The sequence below is a fragment of the Oryx dammah genome, unplaced genomic scaffold (genome assembly GCF_014754425.2).
Source record: "Oryx dammah isolate SB20612 unplaced genomic scaffold, SCBI_Odam_1.1 HiC_scaffold_17, whole genome shotgun sequence".
NCBI lineage: Eukaryota > Metazoa > Chordata > Mammalia > Artiodactyla > Bovidae > Oryx > Oryx dammah.
This window is the reverse complement of record NW_024070201.1, coordinates 61930422-61950509: the sequence shown is the minus strand read 5'-3', so window position 1 is coordinate 61950509 and position 20088 is coordinate 61930422. Positions and strand designations below refer to the sequence as shown.

The following is a 20088-nucleotide window of genomic DNA, read 5'->3' as shown; positions in this document are numbered from 1 at the left end:
AAGATAGGATATAAGCCTAGAGTTGCTGGGAGCCAGTTTGCCACTCTGAGGTAAGAGCCTGCTTGAAAAGGAGCCAGCAAAAAGTGAAGAAACAAGATACATGGAAGTCACTGTATAACCTCTTGGATCTAGCCGTGCTTGAAGCCTTGGCCTGTTCAGGGGTAAAATTTCCCCTTTATCGAGCCAATTTGTGTTGGTTTTCCATTATTTGCAACCAAAAGAATCCTGACTAATTAGGAGCTTACCACCTAATGTTATAAACTGTGCCCTATAGTTATCTGCAAATAGAGGCGTCCTCTAGGAAAGGAGCACAATCTTGTGAAACAGAATCTGTTCTGAGTGACTCATACTTTAAGGAAGACCCCAAAGAATTCTTTCCCTTGACCCAATTACAAATCATTCTTTGAAAAAGCAGACTCCATAACTGTCCTGAGATTGCCAATTAACCCATTTAGAAAAGATTTACTAATAATGGTGGTAGAGGACTAAATACTAGGATTAGCAATTGACATTTAAGTAGGTTATTTTGGAAGTATTAGAAATACAATAGTGAGATTGTATAAGCCCTTTCGAGAACCTGAAACATGGGTGTGCCCTTAGACACTGGCATACCCTCCAGTCTCCTTTTCCATCAAACACACCGTTCCATTATATACAGCTTAAAGGCTGCTGTTTAACATGAATCTCAATTAATCAGGCTACCAATGTGTGCCTGCAACTACTTTGAAATAAACTGGGCTTTTGGGTAGAGAAATTACTTATTTTAATCAAATAGAGTTCCATTAGGTATATCATTTCCTATTGGTATTTTCCTATATTCTTTCAAAGTTAACAAATTTTAAAACTTGCAAAATTGAGGTATAAGTTTTTTAACCTCTGAAAATATTGCTGGGAGGAGGATGATGGATTTCATTTGGATTTTTTAGGAGGATGGGATCAACCACTATAGTTTAAGAAAGTAGTTCCTGAACACTGTTCTGTGGAGGCCTAGGGCTCCATAAAGATGGACTAGAAGGAGGAGGAGGAAGAGGAGGGGAAGGGAAAGAGGAGGGGGAGGAGGTCCTGCTTCTACCAGAGCAACTCTGTCTTTACAGGTTATTGCCTTAGCTTGGGGTCCCCCAGAAGTAAGCTCTGTGATGATCTGAGTAGAAGTGGTTTATGTGGGAGAGGGTTCCAGGAAGCACAATTTGAGAAGTGGGAAAATGAGAGAGGGAAGGGAAGGGGCCAATAAAGAATATGGTCTAGAGCAGATCAATGTCTTGGGCATCTGGGGTGCAAACTTACTGGAGAAGTGTGGGAGATGATTATTTTTAAGTGTAGGTTTCATTGTGATTCAGGTATGGTAAACCCAACCATTGAAGAGACGGCTTGTATGCTCACAGATCCCAACAGGAAGGGGCATACTGCACTATAGAGGGCCACACGGGAAGCACCAGGGTCAGTCACAAGGCAGGGGGAGTGCAGTGAGAAGAATGTGGGCAGGAGCCTTTATTGTGGCTTTCATGGGAAAGAACTGGAAAGGGGTGATTTGCACAGGAGATTAGGGGCCAGAGTGCAGAGCTCCTGTGTGCAGGAGGCAGCTGGGGTCTGAGTTCTCGCTTGTTTGTTTTCTGTGGGACAGGTGCGTTTGCACATGAGAATTACTGTCCCTAGGAACTGGCGACCTAGCCCAGGGAGGGGCAGTTTCTCCAGGGGCCAGACCCCAGCTGTCAAATCATCAAATACAGAAAGCAGAAAATGTGGTTATTACAACAGTATAGAGTTCTCTTGCCAGGGGTGTTTATCTATCTGTCCCCATCTGTCACGGACCGCAGCTGCTCCAGAGCACATTAACTATCCGATACTTCTGCTGGGGGAGCTCATATCAGTCACAGATGTTCGCAGTAAGAAGGATGCTGCTGGCCTAGAGGGGGCTGAGGGGACATATAGGGGGCCTCTGATAGCACCTGCCTCAGTTATATTATGTACTTTGTATCTCTGAAGACTTGAAGAGTTTATAACATAAAAATGGGGGTGTGCTCTGACTTAAAAAAAGCTGTGAAAACTCTTTGTAAGGGGATCAGGATGAGTCAACATTTGGAATCTAAATTTTGATTTGATTTATTTAGCTTTCAGGGTAAGATTCTGGTTATTGACGCTATCTCTGGCCTAGAGAATGGGTTCCTTACTCGTGCCTTACAGGGGCTGGTCACTGAGAGCAGACCCTCTAGAGAGCTGAACTGTGAATGGTAACTAACAGGTATGTCTCACCTGTGATAACAGGTGACATACAACGGGCAGCAGTGGACAGTGCCTGGAGTCAACAGCAGAGTGTGACAAGAATAGTGCCTGAGGGACTTCCCTGGTGGTCCAGAGGCTATGACTCCGTGCTCCCAATGCAGGGGGCCTGGGTTCGATTCCTGATCAGGGAACTAGATCCCACTTGCACAACTAAGCATTTGCATGTGGCAACTAAAGATCCCTCATGCAGCAACTAAGAGCCAGTGTAACCAAATAAATATCTTTAAAAAGAAGAATAGTGTCCAAGAGCTTACTAAGTCTCTTTCTTGACATTAATCTTTCTCTTCTCATCCCCCATCTCTTGCTGATCTCATCTCCCTTTCTACCCCCACCCCACCTGATTTGTGGTTATCTCTAATTTTCCCTTAACTGATCACATTTTTTAAATTAAATCTTTTCTTCAACAGACATTTACTAAGAATTGCCTGTATACTCCCAGCATCAGCAGGCTAGCAAAAGGCCTTAGGAAACTGGCCTGGCCTTTTGTTAGGCAGTGGAGATGCACCTCTCCAGAAAAATGTTTTGTTCATTCTCTTTATAAAATGTCTTCACCGAAAACTGTATTTAACTCTCAAATAATTTCCAAACTAAGTTCTGCATACTTGTACATGATTTTTGACTCATTTTCCAAATATCAGCAGGAAACCCGGGAAAAAATAAATCCCCACTCCAGTCTGCAAAAGACCCCTGAAGTAAAAAGTCCCAAAGTGTGAAGTAAAAGCCAAAGACGCCCCCAGCCTCCCAATAAAATCTACAGATGTCCTTCCCTTTTTTCTACAGTTATCAACATGGGGGTACGTGCACTGTGATCCCATCACAGTGTGATTTTACACCAACAGCTTGTTGTTCCCACCAAGACTAATAAGAAGCCTGGAAAACGAAGCACTGGCTTAGAATTCCCTCTTTTCATTTTAAAAATAAATCATGCAGGTTCCATTCATAAAATTTAGTCCCCTCTCCCAGCTTGACTATGTGGCTTCCATCTAGGCCCATCACATAGTCATTTTGGCTTTTAAAAAATACCCACTCACTCCAGGAACCATCCTGTCCTCCCCAGGGACCTCTCTAGAGGCTGTGTCTGTGAAGGCTATGGTTTGGGTTGGAGCACTGGCAGCTCTGAGTCAAGGGGCAGCTGCCAAGGAGAACGTGTATTTGGAAGAGTTGGTCTCAAGTCATGAAAATGCTTCTGGGGGAAGTGCCTCAGAGGGGAAGGCAAAGAAGAGAAGTGGGTATATTGAGCTTTGCTGACATTTACCCCTTTACCCTCAGAGGGTAAAGAAACTACCTGCAGTGTAGGAGATCAGGGTTGAATCTCTGGATTGGAAGATCCCCCTGGAAAAAGGGATGGCAACCCACTCCAGTGTTCTTGCCTGGAGAATTCCATGGACAGAGGAGTTTGGCAGTCCATAGAATCAGACCTGACTGAGTGACTAACACACACACACCCCTTTTCCTAGTAGGTGAAGCCACTCCCTGCTGAGTTAGGAGCAAAGTTTAACCACCAGGTTGAAGGTTGTCAATTTCAACTACCAGGCCTATCCCTCCCTTGCTAGGGCAGGCCTGCCTTTTAGGCTGAGTATCTCACATTTCAAACATCCATCGCACTTGTGAGCAAGAAACTCTTGGGTTCGTCTTTCTCTCCCATTAGGCCTTAAGTTCCATAAAAGCAGAGACTGGGCTGTTCGGCCCACCATAAAATATTGAATGAATGAACCCATGACCATGACAGTATTCAGCATCATGCCTGGTGCCCAATACAGAGCAGGAGACAATAAATGTCAAATGGACAAGTCTATGAATTAAAGACAGGAACCCAGCATGGAGATTGGAGTAGCTGTGCAGTAAATATTGATTGAAGCTAAATAAAAAGGTGAGGCATGGATTCTGTTTTTCTTATGCAAGAGACACTAAAATCACTGATGATACACTGTCCCTTGATCTGGAAGTTGCATAACCAGGTGGGTGATAATTACATGCAAACCGAGCTCTGAAACAGCTACAGGTTTGAAAACATCATTAAAAGCTAAGGGACAGTTACGGTTGTTTGCATAAGTGTTGTTTTTCAGTGGTTTTAATTTTATTCTCTTCCAGACTCATTGTGGAACTCCTGCTTGTACAGACCAGTGCGGCCCAGACCAGCAGCCTGCAAAGATGACAGTCCTCAGGTGACAAATAGAACCAGAGACCTGGATGGTACTGCCCAAGTTACCCCCTGCCCTCATCCCACCAATGATACAGTGACCCCCGGAGAATCCCTTAAGAACTGCACCTGTTTTTAGCCTCAGTGAATGGGGCACACAGTTCTGGGTCTGGATCCAAGACGTGCTCAATTTCCTTTGGTGCTTTTTCATACATCTTTTTCCTTTCTGTCTGAGCCTTGCTAGCCTCCACCGGGGGGAAGTCGTAGTAACCCTTCCTCTTGGCTTTGAGGCGCAGCTTGTTCCGATAGTGCTCGATGTCTGACTTCTGCTTCAGGGCTTTGTTCACCTGGGGAGAGAAACAGTCTCATCATGCGTGGTGCCCAATACACAGCGGGTGACAACAACTGTCACGTGAAGAAACAAGTCTATGGCCGTTTAGCTGATGCCCAGCTGGGTAAGACCACCAGCTCTTGACGGGCTAGAGTTGGGATGAATGGGGTGGGAAAGAGGAGTAGACGTCCTGCTTGCAAGGTCTCCCCGCTCTATCAACCTGCCCTCAAAAGCTTATTTTTGTCAGTCTATAGCTTTGTTGTCGTTGTTTAGTTGTTCAATCATGTCTGCTCTTTTGCAACCCCATAGACTGTAGCCCACCAGGCTCCTCTGTTCATGGGATCTTCTGGGAAAGATTACTGGAGTGGGTTACCAGTTCTTCCTCCAGGGGATCTTCCAACCCAGGGATCGAACCCATGTCTCCCCATCTCCTGCACTGCGGGTGCATTCTTTACTGCTAGGTAATTTTGAAGCCTTGCATGGCCATTATTGCCAACTGGTTCCTGCTCACCTGTCAAAGATACAAATGGATGACTGCGCTAAATAAATTAACAAATGATATGAAGATGTTACGTCCACAAACAGAGCTGAATGAAACCTGCCTGATACTAACTGAACAATATGGAGAACCGTTGGAGCTGTTTGCAGTCAGACTTGACTACATCTGTATAATCATGTATAAAGTAGAGAGCATTTTCATAGCTAAGATTTCAAGGAACAATCATGGAAAGGCTGGTAAATGTAGGGATGATGTCCACCTGGCAGATGAGGAAACTAAGAGTCAAAAAGGCTAAGTTAGTAAAGCAGAGAGTTGGGACCCCTAGCGAACGAAGAGCTCCCCTTACAGATTCTGTGCTGTGCCATCACTGTGGTGACTTACATGCGTGATGTCTTAACCTTCATGACAACCCATAATCAGAGGTGGGGTCAGGGTTTGACCTCAGACAGTCTGTGTCAGAGTTCAGAGTCTGCACATTTAGCTGTTAAATACCCTGCCCCTCAGGATGAGAAGACAAAGAAGTACAGAAGCCCCTGGACTGTAGATTCTGCCCAGGGAGTGGCTGGGGGCTGGGGTTGGTGTGGGCTTGCCAGAACTGGGGCTTTCCATTTGGAAGATGCTCAAGGCAGTGGTCAGCTGGCAGAGCATTGGAGCTGCATGCAGAGCTGGCAAAAATCCAGAGGCCCAGACCTGATGAATCAGAATCTTCAAGAGTGAGGCTTGGGCATCTGTAGTTTGCAAAAGTCCCAGAGCTGACTCTGGTCCCGTACCTGGGTGAGGAACCTCTGGCACTGATCAGTGGTTTTCAGATTATATTCCGTGGATTTGTGGAAGATCAGTAGAAAATCCTAGAATTAGGAGTCTTGCCCTCCAAAAGCCAAGACACAGCTATTTTCATATTGCTTTAGCAAGTTTAGGGACCTGGGCTAAGAACTGTTGCCTGAGGGCTCCAGAAGGGTCCTCAGGAGTCAGGAAGTGCAGGGGCACAAGAAGACGGGGCTGAGCTGCTGGTCCTCGTTCCCAATCAACAGAGCAGCCACCCATGCTCCCATTTGCTGTCTGTGTTGGCCTCCTACAAAACAGTGTGTTTGAAGAAAGGATTAGGGGCTGAGAGAAGACTTAAGGTCCAGCGGTCTCAGAAACTTGAGGCTGGATCCCCAGGTCAGGCTCTGCTGAGCTTCTGAAGACATGTGAGAAGTACAGAGGTGGTGAGGCCAGGGAGGACAGGAGGAACTGCCTGGAGGCCCCGGGGACACAGCAGAGGAGATTCCTTACTGCTGCAGCCAATGCCAAGGGAGGAAGGTGGGGTACAGCTGCCTCACCTCCTTCTGTGTCCCTCCTGGACCTGAAAGTTCCCCCAGTAGCAGGGTCCAAAGCCTGGAATTCTGGGCTTCCAGCCATCGGGCCCATGAATCCCTGACTCACTGTCCACACTGCTGATGATCCTTTAGATTAAGCTCTTTTTCTTCTTAAGTCTCTTCTATTTGGATAATGAACTTAAAATCTGCTAGGACATCAGGACTCCAAAAACTAAGGCTGGTAGTACTACCTTCTGCAGAGGGAACTGCTTGCTCCCCTCTGTCCTCTGGGTCCCCCGGCTGCCATAGGGAAACGTGGGAGCAGGGTCCCCTCTTGAGCCAAACTTAAGTAAGTTTGCCAGCAACACAGGGGAAGAATCTCCTTTTAAAGTCAATCTCTTTCTCTCACTCATTCACAACTCTTCATGAAACATTTACCAGAGTTCACTGGGTTTATATGCAAACACCCTTTGGAGGATAATTCTGTTGCTTTCAGTCATTTACATTTTAATGATGGTGCAGCATAAAGCTGGGGCTAAGGGTATAGGTTCTGGAACCAGACCAACTGCCTGGGTTTAAATCTCAGCTCTGTCTTTCCCTAGCTGGGTGACCCTGGGCACATTACTTAACTTCTCCGTGCCTCAGATTCTTTCGGTGTAAGAGGGAGATAATACTACTGCCCTCGTAGAGCTGTTATGAGGATTGCAGGAGCTCACACGCACTGCATGCTTGCAATATGGCCAGGCACTGAGATCAACTCTAAAACAGGCTATCTGTTTTACATATGGGAATGAATATGTTTCCGCACTACTCTCTCCATTCATCTTGAAGATTTTTGTATGAAGAACAGAGTGTAAAAATAATTTCATTTGTCTTTTGTATATTGAAAAATAAAATCTTATTACCGTTAATGGGGTTATGCAGGGATCATTTTCATCAAAGACTAAGGGAAAGGGAGTCTGACAGAGACAAGGGGAGGGGAAATGAGTAGCTTTGGGAGCACAGAGCACTAAAGTGAGTAGGCTTGGGTGGAGTGGGGCAGTGGAGGGGGCTTTGGGCTGAACAGCCTGGGTGCGGCACTTTGGGGGCTAGGGGTTCAGGGGACGGGCAGGACGAAGAAAGGAAGGCGGACAGGCCACGTCTACACTGCTGTCTTAGAATGTCCCTGTTCCTTCTTGCCCATGGGAGTTACTCTGGTTGTTTTTTCTGGCTCGTTTCAAGAAGGTGAGAGGAAGGGGCAATCCAGCTGCAAGAAGCAGCTGTGACAATACAAACCAATACCTGGGGGGCTCTGAGGGTTAGGTACAGGAATAGCTGTGTACGGTCAACAAGTAGTGCTGAGAGTATGGTGCTTTATGAAAACCCGTCCATGCAGCTAGCTCAGAAGCCAGGAGCCTGAGCACCTATATATATCTCATCCTCTAGGATAAACTCTCAAACGCCCAGGACATGGTTCAGTGTGCAAGCAGAGATTCCAGTCCTGACACTGTGCGCTGCTAGGTGGTTCTAGCAATGTATTCATCCAGGGGTAAGATACGTGTCAACTGATGTACAAAGCCAGCAGTTCGCCAACATGAGGCCACATGTTATGTAGATGCTTTACTTTTACAAGGTTTGAAGAAACAAACTGAGGGATATGTTTTTTTCTAACTCTTGCAAAGATCTCCCCAACCTGGGTCCTGATGGTATCTTTAGCCTGGCAGCATCTCACAAGTCTTTAATTCTTCCCTCATTCCACTTGCCACTGAGAAAACCAGCAAATAGAAGAAGCTAGCATGACACCCTCTGAGCCAGGAATCCATTTTTGGAATCTCTCCTAAGATGACATTCCAAGAGAATTTCAAAGTCAGAGATGAAAGTTAATATTGTCAGTAATCAGACATATCAGTATCAGGTACTTCTTGATTCCATGGCCACGAAGGGGCACATCATTGCCATGAATATGTGAAAAATTCATAACCTCAACCCAATCATAAGAAAACACCAGACTAATCCAAACCAAGGGACATTCTACACAGTAACTGGCCAGTACGCTTCAAAAGAATAACAGTCATGAAGAACAAAATGGTCACAGAGGATGGAGGAACTCTCCCAAACTTGAACTACCCCAAACTTGTTTGGGAGGAGACTCAAGAGACAATTAAATGCCACATGGGATCCTGGATTGGATTACAGAACAGAGAACGGACATGAGAGGAAAACCAGTGAATTTCAAATGAGGTCTGCACATCATTCAACAGTATTGCACCAATATTATGTTCCTGCGCTTGATCATTTTTTATGGTTACACAAGGCATTCATATTAGGGGTAGCAGGTAAACAACTAGCTGGATAAAGGAATTCTCTGTATTATTATGGCAACTCTTTTGTAAATCTAAAGTTATTCTCAAAATAAAAAGTTTCTATAAGTCAAGCACGAAAACTAAAACCAAAAAATACCTGGTTTGAACAACGGGAGAGTAGTTTCCCAATCAATGGTGCACTTACTCAATCAAGACATTCACAGCGATGGTCAGAAAGACAACAGCAACACAGCCAGTGCTTAAAGATACAAGATATAAGGTGGTCTGAATATGATAAGATTCTAAAATACACATGAGTTTGAGCAAAAGCTTGAAGAGAAGGTGGAAAACATGAAAACAGAGGATATGTTGCTGCTGCTGCTGCTGCTGCTAAGTCACGTCAGTCATGTCCGACTCTGTGCGACCCCATAGATGGCAGCCCATCAGGCTCCCCCGTCCCTGGGATTCTCCAGGCAAGAACACTGGAGTGGGTTGCCATTTCCTTCTCCAATGTGTGAAAGTGAAAAGTGAAAGTGAAGTCGCTCAGTCGTGTCCGACCCTCAGCGACCCCATGGACTGCAGCCTTCCAGGCTCCTCCATCCATGGGATTTTCCAGGCAAGAGTACTGGAGTGGGGTGCCATCGCCTTCTCTGAGAGGATATGTTAGGACAGTGAAATTAAGTGGTCTTTCTTATTTTCTGAATTTTGTATGCTGTTATTCTGTTTACTTTAAAATAATCTTTAAAAGAATTACCTACAATTCATAAAAAGAAAATTTATGGCTTTGAGGCTGTGTTTTCTTCACTTAAACAAGCTGCCTGTAAGAGAAGGAGGAAAATGATAAAATAATCTGCCTAAAATGTCACAAGGCAGCAAATTACAGAGAACAGTTCAGGGCTCTTTTTCAATCCAGATGCCAGCAAGGTCTATTCCTTCAACTACCAAAATGTGACATGTATACATTTCTGCACAGGGAGAATGCTACTCTGTTCTCCTGTGACAGTGTGATGGGTCTGGCTGAAAAAGAGAGTGGAAAATTAGATTTAGCTGACATCTGGAATCTGTCCCCATTGCTAACCTGGAATGAAAAGATCCAGGCATGGCGGCCATCACCTGGGTCCATACTGGGTAGAGTCTTAATGAAGAATAGTTACCAGTGTATCAATGATAACCTCAGAGGCCTCCAATCTGGGGCTTGAGTGTCCAGTGGCAGAAGTGGGCCCAGGGGAAGATTCAGTGGCTGTGATTGTCTTTAAGAAGATATATAGGTTCCCAAATTGTAGGGCCTAAGGGCCCTAAGTACTTGATCAATGAATCCTGGATGGTTAGCTGACTAATGATGAAGTATGCTCAGTCACTATATAAAGCACATCTATTTCTGCTTTATTGACTATGCAAAGCCTTTGACTGTGTGGATCACAATAAACTGTGGAAAATTCTGAAAGAGATGGGAATACCAGATCACCTGACCTGCCTCTTGAGAAACCTATATGCAGATCAGGAAGCAACAGTTAGAACTGGACATGGAACAACAGACTGGTTCCAAAGAGGAAAAGGAGTACGTCAAGGCTGTATATTGTCACCCTGCTTATTTAACTTATAAGCAGAGTACATCATGAGAAACTCTGGGCTGGAAGAAACACAAGCTGGAATCAAGATTGCTGGGAGAAATATCAAGAACCTCAGATATGCAGATGACACCACCCTTATGGCAGAAAGTGAAGAGGAACTAAAAAGCCTCTTGATGAAAGTGAAAGAGGAGAGTGAAAAAGCTGGCTTAAAGCTCAATATTCAGAAAACGAAGATCATGGCATCTGGTCCCATCACTTCATGGCAAATAGATGGGGAAACAGTGGAAACAGTGTCAGACTTTATTTTTTTGAGCTCCCAAATCACTGCAGATGGTGACTGCAGCCATGAAATTAAAAGACACTTACTTCTTGAAAGAAAAGTTATGACCAACCTAGATAGCATATTCAAAAGCAGAGACATTACTTTGCTGACTAAGGTCCGTCTAGTCAAGGCTATGGTTTTTCCTGTGGTCATGTATGGATGCAAGATTTGGACTGCGAAGAAGGCTGAGCCCTGAAGAATTGATGCTTTTGAACTGTGGTGTTGGAGAAGACTCTTGAGAGTCCCTTGGACTGCAAGGAGATCCAACTAGTCCATTCTAAAGGAGATCAGCCCTGGGTGTTCTTTGGAAGGAATGATGCTAACCAGTACTTTGGCCACCTCATGTGAAGGGTTGACTCATTGGAAAAGACTCTGATGCTGGGAGGGATTGGGGGCAGGAGGAGAAGGGGACGACAGAGGATGAGATGGCTGGATGGCATCACCGACTCGATGGGCGTGAGTTTGAGTGAACTCCAGGAGATGGTGATGGACAGGGAGGCCTGGCGTGCTGCGATTCATAGGGTTGCAAAGAGTTGGACACTACTGAGGGACTGAACTGAAATGAACTGATGCTCAGTCACTCAGTTGTGCATAACTCTGTGACCCTATGGACTGTAGCCCTCCAGGCTCCTCTCTCCATAGGATTCTCCAGGTAAGAACACTGGAGTGGGTTTCCATTTCCTGCTCCAGGGGATCTTCCTGACCCAGGGATCGAACCTGCGTCTCCTATGTCTTCTGCATTGGCAGGTGGGTTCTTTACCAGTAGCACCACCTGAAAGCTAATGATGATGATATAATAATAACATATTTGTTGTATGTTAGACAATATTCTATGTGCTTTATGCATATTAACTCATTTGATCCTCACAACAGTCCCATTGTACAGATAGAGATATTGAGGCACAGAGAATTTAAGCTGTTGGTGATGGACAAGGAGGCCTGGTGTGCTGCGGTTCATGGTGTCACAAAGAGTCAGACACGACTGAGCAACTGAACTGAACTGAAGTGAAGGTCACGCAGATATTAAGTAGAAGAGCCAGGACTCACATTCTTGCAGTGTGGCTGGAGAGTCCATACTCTTTCAAGCAAAGTGCTCTTTTTTACTGATGGGCCACAGTAAGTCAAAGAGAGGGAAGGAGTGCTGGACAGGGAGCCAGGGGACCTGATCATCATGTTGTCACAGTAACCTGCAGTATGACTCTGATTAAGCCTCCTGAGCCCTCTGACTTCCATTTCTTTGTCTAAAAAAAATGAGAAGTTGGGATACAAGTGTTCTATGAGTCCACAACCAGTTAAGTTCTTTTTATTTTCAATTATCTATGTATTTATTTTTATTTTTGGCTGCCCTGTGCAGCTTGCGGGAGCTTAGTTCTCCAACTAGGGATCAAACCCAGGCCCACATAAGTGAAAGTGTCAAGTCTTAACCACTGGACCTCCAGGAAATTCCCAGTTAAGTTCTTTTTAAAAATTGATAAACATCAACTCATCATCCCTCTAGGCAGTTCAGGCTTTCTGTCGAGAAAACAGAAGGAACTTCCTGGATCAGGTCTATAACAGGCTTTCTCACGTGGCCTGGATGGGGGATATGGATGAGCCGCTGAAGGGTGTTTATAGTACCCAGCTGTATGGGGTCGTGGTGTGTTCCTCAAGGTGTGGTGGGAAAGAGCCTTTAAAGCTTAGGAAATCTCCCACCCAGTGCAGGTAACCATAGCCGGCCGGGTATAAACAAAGTGAATAACCAAACTGCTGAATGACAACAGAGAATAACAATGAAATTATGCTGTGTGCATGCAAGTGTGAGGTATTCACAAGGAGGTTCCATAAGCATGGCCTTAAGGGATCATAAACATCTTCAGCCCACTGACCATTCTGCTGCAGAAGATGGAGAAATGGCAGCTAATTTTTACCCAATTTACTCTCTTGTTCTCCCCTAAACTGCCTCTATCTATCATCTATCTATCTCCATCCACCCATCCATCCATCCATCCATCCATTCATCCATTTTTTTTTTTTTGGTGAAATCTCTGATGTACAGTACTAATCTTTTTAAGACTTAGGAAAATTGACTAACATCACGCTATCCATTGATATTCCTCCTGGAAGCACCCAAAGGGTTGCTTCAAGCTTGCTCAAAGAAATAAACGTCATTTCAAAGCCTATGTAGTGGGCCACATTTCCTGTCCATATCTCCTCTGGTCCCCTATCAATTCCAGCTCTCTCCACCCCCACTGCCAGATAGCCCATCATGACCACTTTAGTGGTGTTATCAAGAAAGGAAGTAGGCTGTGTGAGTGAGGGATTAGGGAAGCAGAATTTTGGATGCTTCTCTTCATGACAGTTTTTTCAAAAGTCCCCTATGGGCTTTCTGGCCTGGAGAATTCCATGGACTGTGTAGTCCATGGGGTCACAAAGAGTTGGACAGGACTGAGCGACTTTCACTTCACTTCATATCAAGGACTTTCTGATAAAGGTAGAAAATTCTCCAAAAACATCACTCAACAAGCTGGTTTGGGGTGACCGGTGTCCTGATTCGTTCCACTGAGGCCTGCACATGCAGAGGTAAAAATGACCCACAGAGCCCCTACACCTGCACCCGGGGCCCCCAGGGCTCCTCCTTGGTCCACATTCATAGAGGCCTGGCTGCAACCACTCTCTCCCACTCTGTCCTGGGGTGCTCACCTCGCCGTTGAGGACAGCCGGCTCCTGGCTCCTGTCTGAGGCGGGGTGCACCACGGGGAGGGCTGTGGGTTTTATTCCGATGAGTTGCACAGACCCAGAAGACGTGTCAAAGGGATCCACAGCTGTCTTGCCAGAGTTGTCAAAAAGGACTGCTCCTTCCTCTTCATCACTCGCCGGCACTAAAGCACAACATAAACACATTGATTTTCCGTTGTAGGGGAGCTGCGCCATCTTGGGGGAATGTATGTCAGGCTCACAGCCTAAGGACATCATTTTACTCAAAATGACCTCAGGAACAACAGTGTCTGGTTCGGTGCCAACGGCTCACTGCTGCTGGTGGCTTTCTCTTAAAATTTACTATCTATACTCTTCACCTTGCCACTGGTTTGAATTTAAATGGCAAAACCATTCCTTCAAAACTGTGATAGAACACATTTGGGGGGGAAAGAAAGTTAATTTGTTCTCTATATTTGAGTCGGAGATGGGGAAAGTGCCATTTGGCCAAACTTGGCAGCTATTCTTAAAATATGATAGTCAAGACAATAACAGCACTCAGTTTGTCTCTGCCACCAAAGCCACCCATTTTCACATTGCATAAAGGTTATGAGTCTTCCCTGGTCAACCAGCCACAGTAATTGCTGCTGAAACTTTTTCTTCCCCCTGAAGATTATTTCTCCAGTGACTAAGGTTTTGGTTTCTTTCATTTGTCTAAAACGAAAGAAAGCTAAGAAATAACCACCGACAAATGAATTTAAAGCTACAGTGAAAGTCACTCAGTCATATCCGACTCTTTGCAACCCCATGGACTATACAGTCCATGGAATTCTCTAGGCCAGAATACTGGAGTGGGTAGCCTTTCCCTTCTCCAGGGGATCATCCCAACCCAGGGATTGAACCCAGGTCTCCTGCATTGCAGGTGGATTCTTAACCAGCTGAGCCACAAGGGAAGCCCTTAAAGCTACAGGCAACTCCCCTAATTACCTAGAGCGATTTGCACCTACACTCTGTTAAACTAATGCTCCCCTCTGACAGAGGGTTCTGCTGCAATTGCTGAACGACAGCCATCTGCCTTGTGCATCCATAGATAGGCTGATGGAGAATGTTCCAGGGCCAATGGTACCTTGCTGATTTACTTAATGCACATTCCCATTAAATAACTATATGAACGACAGTTTACTAAGCATGGCTCAGCAAGAGATAAATGAAGCCCGTTCAAACAACCAACCCAGTAAGCAACTTAGGAGCAAAATAGGTGTTATATAAAATATGAATGTAATAGAAGTATATTCATCTTTCCTCCTGTCTCACGAGATTGGGATGTCATTTAAACTATTGAGAAACACATAGTTTGTGTCATTCTGTCACTTATCATAATCACAGAAGATTTGTCAAATTAAGCCAAGTAAATTGCTGTTTTTACAAAAGTGGTTAAAACTCCTCACAGTCTAATCATGGGTTATAACTGGAATATTTGGGGGTGCTGTGGACCTATTTGTAAATAGGTCACCAATGAGCCAATGACAGAGGAAGATCTTTATTCAGATGTGTGACCAGATGCATATATCATTTTAGAATGTAGTTTTGCTAGGCAGTTCTTGCTTTCCCATCATAATCTCCCACCCAGACAACTGCTATGAAGTTCAAGATGGCACCAAGATGACTTGGTGTATCCAAGATGCACTCCAAGATGGCACCAAGTAATTCTCGCCTCATAGTCACATAGGACTAACCTGTGTAACAAATAGGTAACTGCAGAAATGACAGTGTATTGCTTCCAAGTCTAGGTCATTAAAAAACACTGTTGCTTCCGCCTTGCTCTCTCTTGGATGACTCCTTACTCTAGGGGAAGCCTGCTGCCATGTTATGAGACCACTAAAGTAGCCCTATGGAGAGGTCCATTTGGCAGGAAACAGACTCCTGCCAACAACTATGACAGTGAGCCATCAGGAGATAACCTTTTGATGGTTACAGCTCAGCCCAACATCTTGACTGCAGTCTCATGAGATACTCTGAGCCAGAATCACCCAATTAAGCCATTTCTGAGTTCCTGACCCACAGACATCATGTGAGACACTAAATTTAGATAGTCATTTTTGGTGGCTAGGTGTTGGGGTAGTTTGTTACACAGCTATAAGTAACTAATACACTTCCTAAACAAGCCCTCTCCTCTGAGCTTCCACTCGACTCCTCCTACTTCTAAAATACACATTCCACTAGCAGCTAGGATGGATTATCTTTTCAGGAGATAACCAGATCACAGCACTCCTTTGATCAGAACCCTCTGAAGGCTTCATCTCTCTCAGAATAAAACCGAGAGTCTTTACTGTGACCTACAAAGTTCTGTACCATGTGGCCCTGGCCACCTTGCTGAGCCCGTTTCCCAACTCTCCCGAGTCAGTCTGCTCCAGCCACAGTGGCCTTTTGAACACAGCAGGCTTGTTCCCACCTCCAGGATTTTGCATTTACTATTCCTTCTGCTCAGACTGCTCTTTCCATGATTCTTTACCTGCCTAGTTCCTTCTTATTTTTCAAGTTGCTGCTTAAAAAAGACTTTCTTTATCCACCAATCTAAAATAACTCACCTCATCCCTCTATTATTTCTGCATTGCCTTTATCATTATTGTTGTATTGATTTAATCTGCTCCCATCCCCTGCCACTAGAACATAAGCTCCATTCGTGCCCATCTTTTTAAAGTCTAATGCTTTTGCCTTTAACAATGTCTTACACACAGTTGCCTTTCAATAGGGATTTGCTGAATGAGTGAAGGAAGGACTAAAATTTCCTGACTTGGAAAAGGAGATGCTGTTAGTACCTGCAAAACCAGTAAACATGTAGAAGTTAAAGTCTTGCCATCATGAAACCATTCAGAGGTTGAAAAGATGGTACTTCACATTTTTATTGCTTCCAAATTGTGATACTCTTACTTCCCACCCCATGGTCAGGTAAAGGAGGAGCATAACTATAACAGGATAGGAAAAGGATACCCTGGAAACTACAAACTGCAGCTCTTTTCCATCATCACTTAAAGTCATATTTAGATTCACACAATAATTCCTCTAGGTTTCTTTAAGAGCAAAATAGCTATCCTTCCCCCCAAAAAGACTGTGTGGAAAAATACATTAAAAGGCATTGCATTAAGTGCTAATACATTAAAGTGTTATGTGAATACAGCAGGTTCATGAGAATATTTAAAGCATAATTCGTCCCCTAAGAGAAAAGCATGGGGCAATGCTAAGAAAAGGGCCGTAGTGAGGGTGAGAAAGTCCTAGAACTTCATCATGTCATCAGTAATTGCCACCAAGCATCCACCCCGTATCCATTTGTGTTTTGTCTGCATTGGTGGTTTGAACTTCAGTAAATAAGAGATTTCACTTTCTCCTGTTTCAACTGGCAGGAGGAGAACCTTCCTATCCGAGGCAGAAAATGCCCTTAAACAAAATATGTTCTTTTGTGGGGGGAATCTTTATTAAAGCTCAAAGACAAATAATCTACAACTAGAATCACTGCCCTTTGGTGTTGCTTATCAAATAATAAGTGAGTCTCCATCTCATTGAGAAGGCAAAGAAAATAAAAACTGAAACTGTTTTTGAGCGAATATCTCTAACAAATCCTCAAGGGCCCCTGCCAAGAAAGCAGTGATTCATCCTCCAAGCTCTCTGCTTCTTGTCTCCCTCCTGTCCCATGATAGCTAAGAGGTAAGGTCTGATTAAATTCTGAACCCTGGTTGTGAAATCACGGTATCTTAAAGGAAGGTACACTCTTATGGGTTTATGGAGGTTCTGCTGCTATGTTCTCACCTGGAACTCATCTTTAACTCTTTCATGGAAAACACTCTTCTTAAGGTGATATTCGTCTTCTTTCAGAAGTCTGCATGCATGTGTCTCAGTATCTCAGTCATGTCTATCTCTTTGTGACCTCATGGACTGTAGTCTGCCAGGCTCCTCTGTCTGTGGGATTTTCCAGGCAAGAATACTGGAGTAGGTTGCCATTTCCTTCTCCAGGGGATCTTCCTGACACAGGGATTGAACCTGTGTCTCCTACATCTCCTTTATTGCCAGGCAGATTCTTTACTACTGAGCCACCTGGGAAGTTTAAGCATCTCTATTTAGTTGAGAAAATGCCAAATTGTTTTGCTTTCAAAATCCTAGCTCTCACATCTATCTTTCCCATTTAAACATCATCTTGAAACAGACTCTAAAACTGCCTATAGCTATGGTAGGTATGGACCAAACAGAAGCAGAAGATATTAAGAAGAGGTGGCAAGAATACACAGAAGAATACAAAAAAAGATCTTAATGACCCAGATAACCACGATGGTGTGACCGCTCACCTAGAGCCAGACAACTTGGAGTGAGAAGTCAAGTGGGCCTTAGGAAGCATCACTATGAACAAAGCTAATGGAGGTGATGGAATTTCAGCTGAGCCATTTCAAATCTTAAAAGATGATGCTGTGAAAGTGCTGCCCTCAATATACCAGCAAATTTGGAAAACTCAGCAGTGGCCACAGGGCTGGAAAAGGTCAGGTTTAATGCCAAGCCCAAAGAAGGGCAATGCCAAAGAATGTTCAAACTACCACACAACTGCACTCATTTCACATGCTAGCAAAGTAATACTCAAAATTCTCCAAGCCAAGCTTCAACAGTACGTGAACCGAGAACTTCCAGATGTTCAAGCTGAATTTAGTAAAGGTGGAGGAACCAGAGATCAAATTGCCAACATCCATTGCATCATTGAAAAAGTAAGAGAGTTCCAGAAAAACAGCTACTTCTGCTTCATTGACTGTGCTAAAGCCTTTGACTGTGTGGATCACAAAAAACTGAAAAATTCTGAAAGAGATGGGAATACCAGACCACCTGACCTGCCTCCTGAGAAATCTGTATGTAGGTCCAGACATAGAACAACGGACTGGTTCCAAATTGGAAAAGGAGTACATCAAGGCTACATATTGCCACCCTGCTTATTTAACTTATATGCAGAGTACATCATGTGAAATGCCAGGCTGGATGAAGCACAAACTGGAATTAAGATTGCCGGGAGAAATATCAATAACCTCAGATATGCAGATGACACCACCCTTATGGCAGAAAGCAAAGAGGAACTAAAGAGCCTCTTGATGAAAGTGAAAGAAGAGAGTGAAAAGCTGGCTTAAAGCTCAACATTCAAAAAACAAAAATTATGGCATCCAGTCCCACCACTTCATGGCAAATAGATGGGGAAACAATGGAAACAGTGAAAGACTTTATTTTCTTGGGCTCCAAAATCACTGCAGATGGTGACTGCAGCCATGAAATTAAGATACTTGCTCCTTGGAAAAAAAGCTAAAACAAACCTAGACAGTAAATTAAAAAGCAGAGACATTACTTTGCCAACAAAGATCTGTAAAATCAAAGCTATGGTTTTTCCAGTAGTCATGTATGGATGTGACAGCTGGACCATAAAGAAGGCTAACTGCTGAAGAATTGATGCTTTTGAGCTGTGGTGTTGGAGAAGACTCTTGAGAATCCCTTGGGCTGCAAGGAGATCAAATCATCAATCCTAAAGGAAGTCAGTCCTGAATATTTATTAGAAGGACTGATGCTGAAGCTGAGGGTCCAGTACTCTGGCCATCTGATGTGAAGAACTGATTCATTGGAAAAAACCCTGATGCTGGGAAAGATTGAGGGCAGGAGGAGAAGGGGACGACAGAGAATGAGATGGCTGGATGGCACCACTGACTCAATGGATAAGTTTGAGCAAGCTTCAGGAAATGGTGAAGGGCAGGGAAGGCTGGCGTGCTGCAGTCCATGTGGTCACAAAGAGTCAGACATGACTGAGTGACTGAACACAATAACAACAGCTATGTTAACTAATGAAGCCACTGAACTACAAGTTTCCCTATCCCCACCCCACCCCTGCCTTCAGTCACATTGCATATGAGACAGTCTTTTCCTTTTAAAGTTTTGATTTTCACAAAAAAAGTAGAGAGTTAGAAGCTACTGAGGCAACAAATCTGGTGAAAACCAAGAACAATTTTAGAATAACAGCCTGTTAAATGAACATTAATGAAAATCAGTAACCCTAACTTCTAGGATGGACCCTGAGCCATAAAACAACATCTGATTATTCCATACCAAAAGAATAATCTATTCTCAGAGGTTATATTCACACACTCAATACTTTTTGCAAGCTGACAATGTGATGGAAATACACCTTATACGTTTTCTACAATTCCATTCAGTGTTATTTTTTGCTTTCCCTTCCTTCCCTTTGTTTACCTTCTAATCCAATAAAATATGTTATTGATGTTTTTGATGAACTATAATATGGTATTGTGATAAAGTGGAACCTGTGTTAAAAAAGGACACTTGTAGCTTCTATTGAAGGTCCAGCCTAGAATTCTAATGTGCTTCAGCATCTGTTGAATTTTACATTAAACGAGTTGGTCCTTTCATTTCTATTTGAAACTTTCAAAGTGAAGCCTCACTGAACAGGAACCTGTGGTCAAAAAGAAGTGACCAAGTCTGAAAATTCACTGTGTTTACTTTTGGCAAAAATAAAATGCACCGAAGCACTGTAAACTTGGAGAAAGGATGGCTTTTTAATAAGAGAAACACATTAAAACCTCAACCTGGTACAGTAATTGCATTTTATTCATGCACCAGCTGTTGCTATTTCTGAACCTGATATTTAAATAATCAAAGTGACC

The 20088-nt window shown here is 44.0% G+C and overlaps 1 protein-coding gene across 1 annotated transcript in view; it reads right to left on the bottom strand.

Moving 5' to 3' along the window:
* Positions 1-20088, bottom strand: part of KIAA1549L (KIAA1549 like) — a 303264-nt gene that overhangs the window by 49043 nt on the left and 234133 nt on the right. The window contains exons 15-16 of the mRNA XM_040257699.1: positions 13403-13581; positions 4550-4767 (exon numbers count right to left, since the gene is read on the bottom strand). Of these exons, the coding sequence (XP_040113633.1) occupies positions 4550-4767; positions 13403-13581 (397 nt within the window). The remainder of the gene's footprint in view (positions 1-4549; positions 4768-13402; positions 13582-20088) is intronic.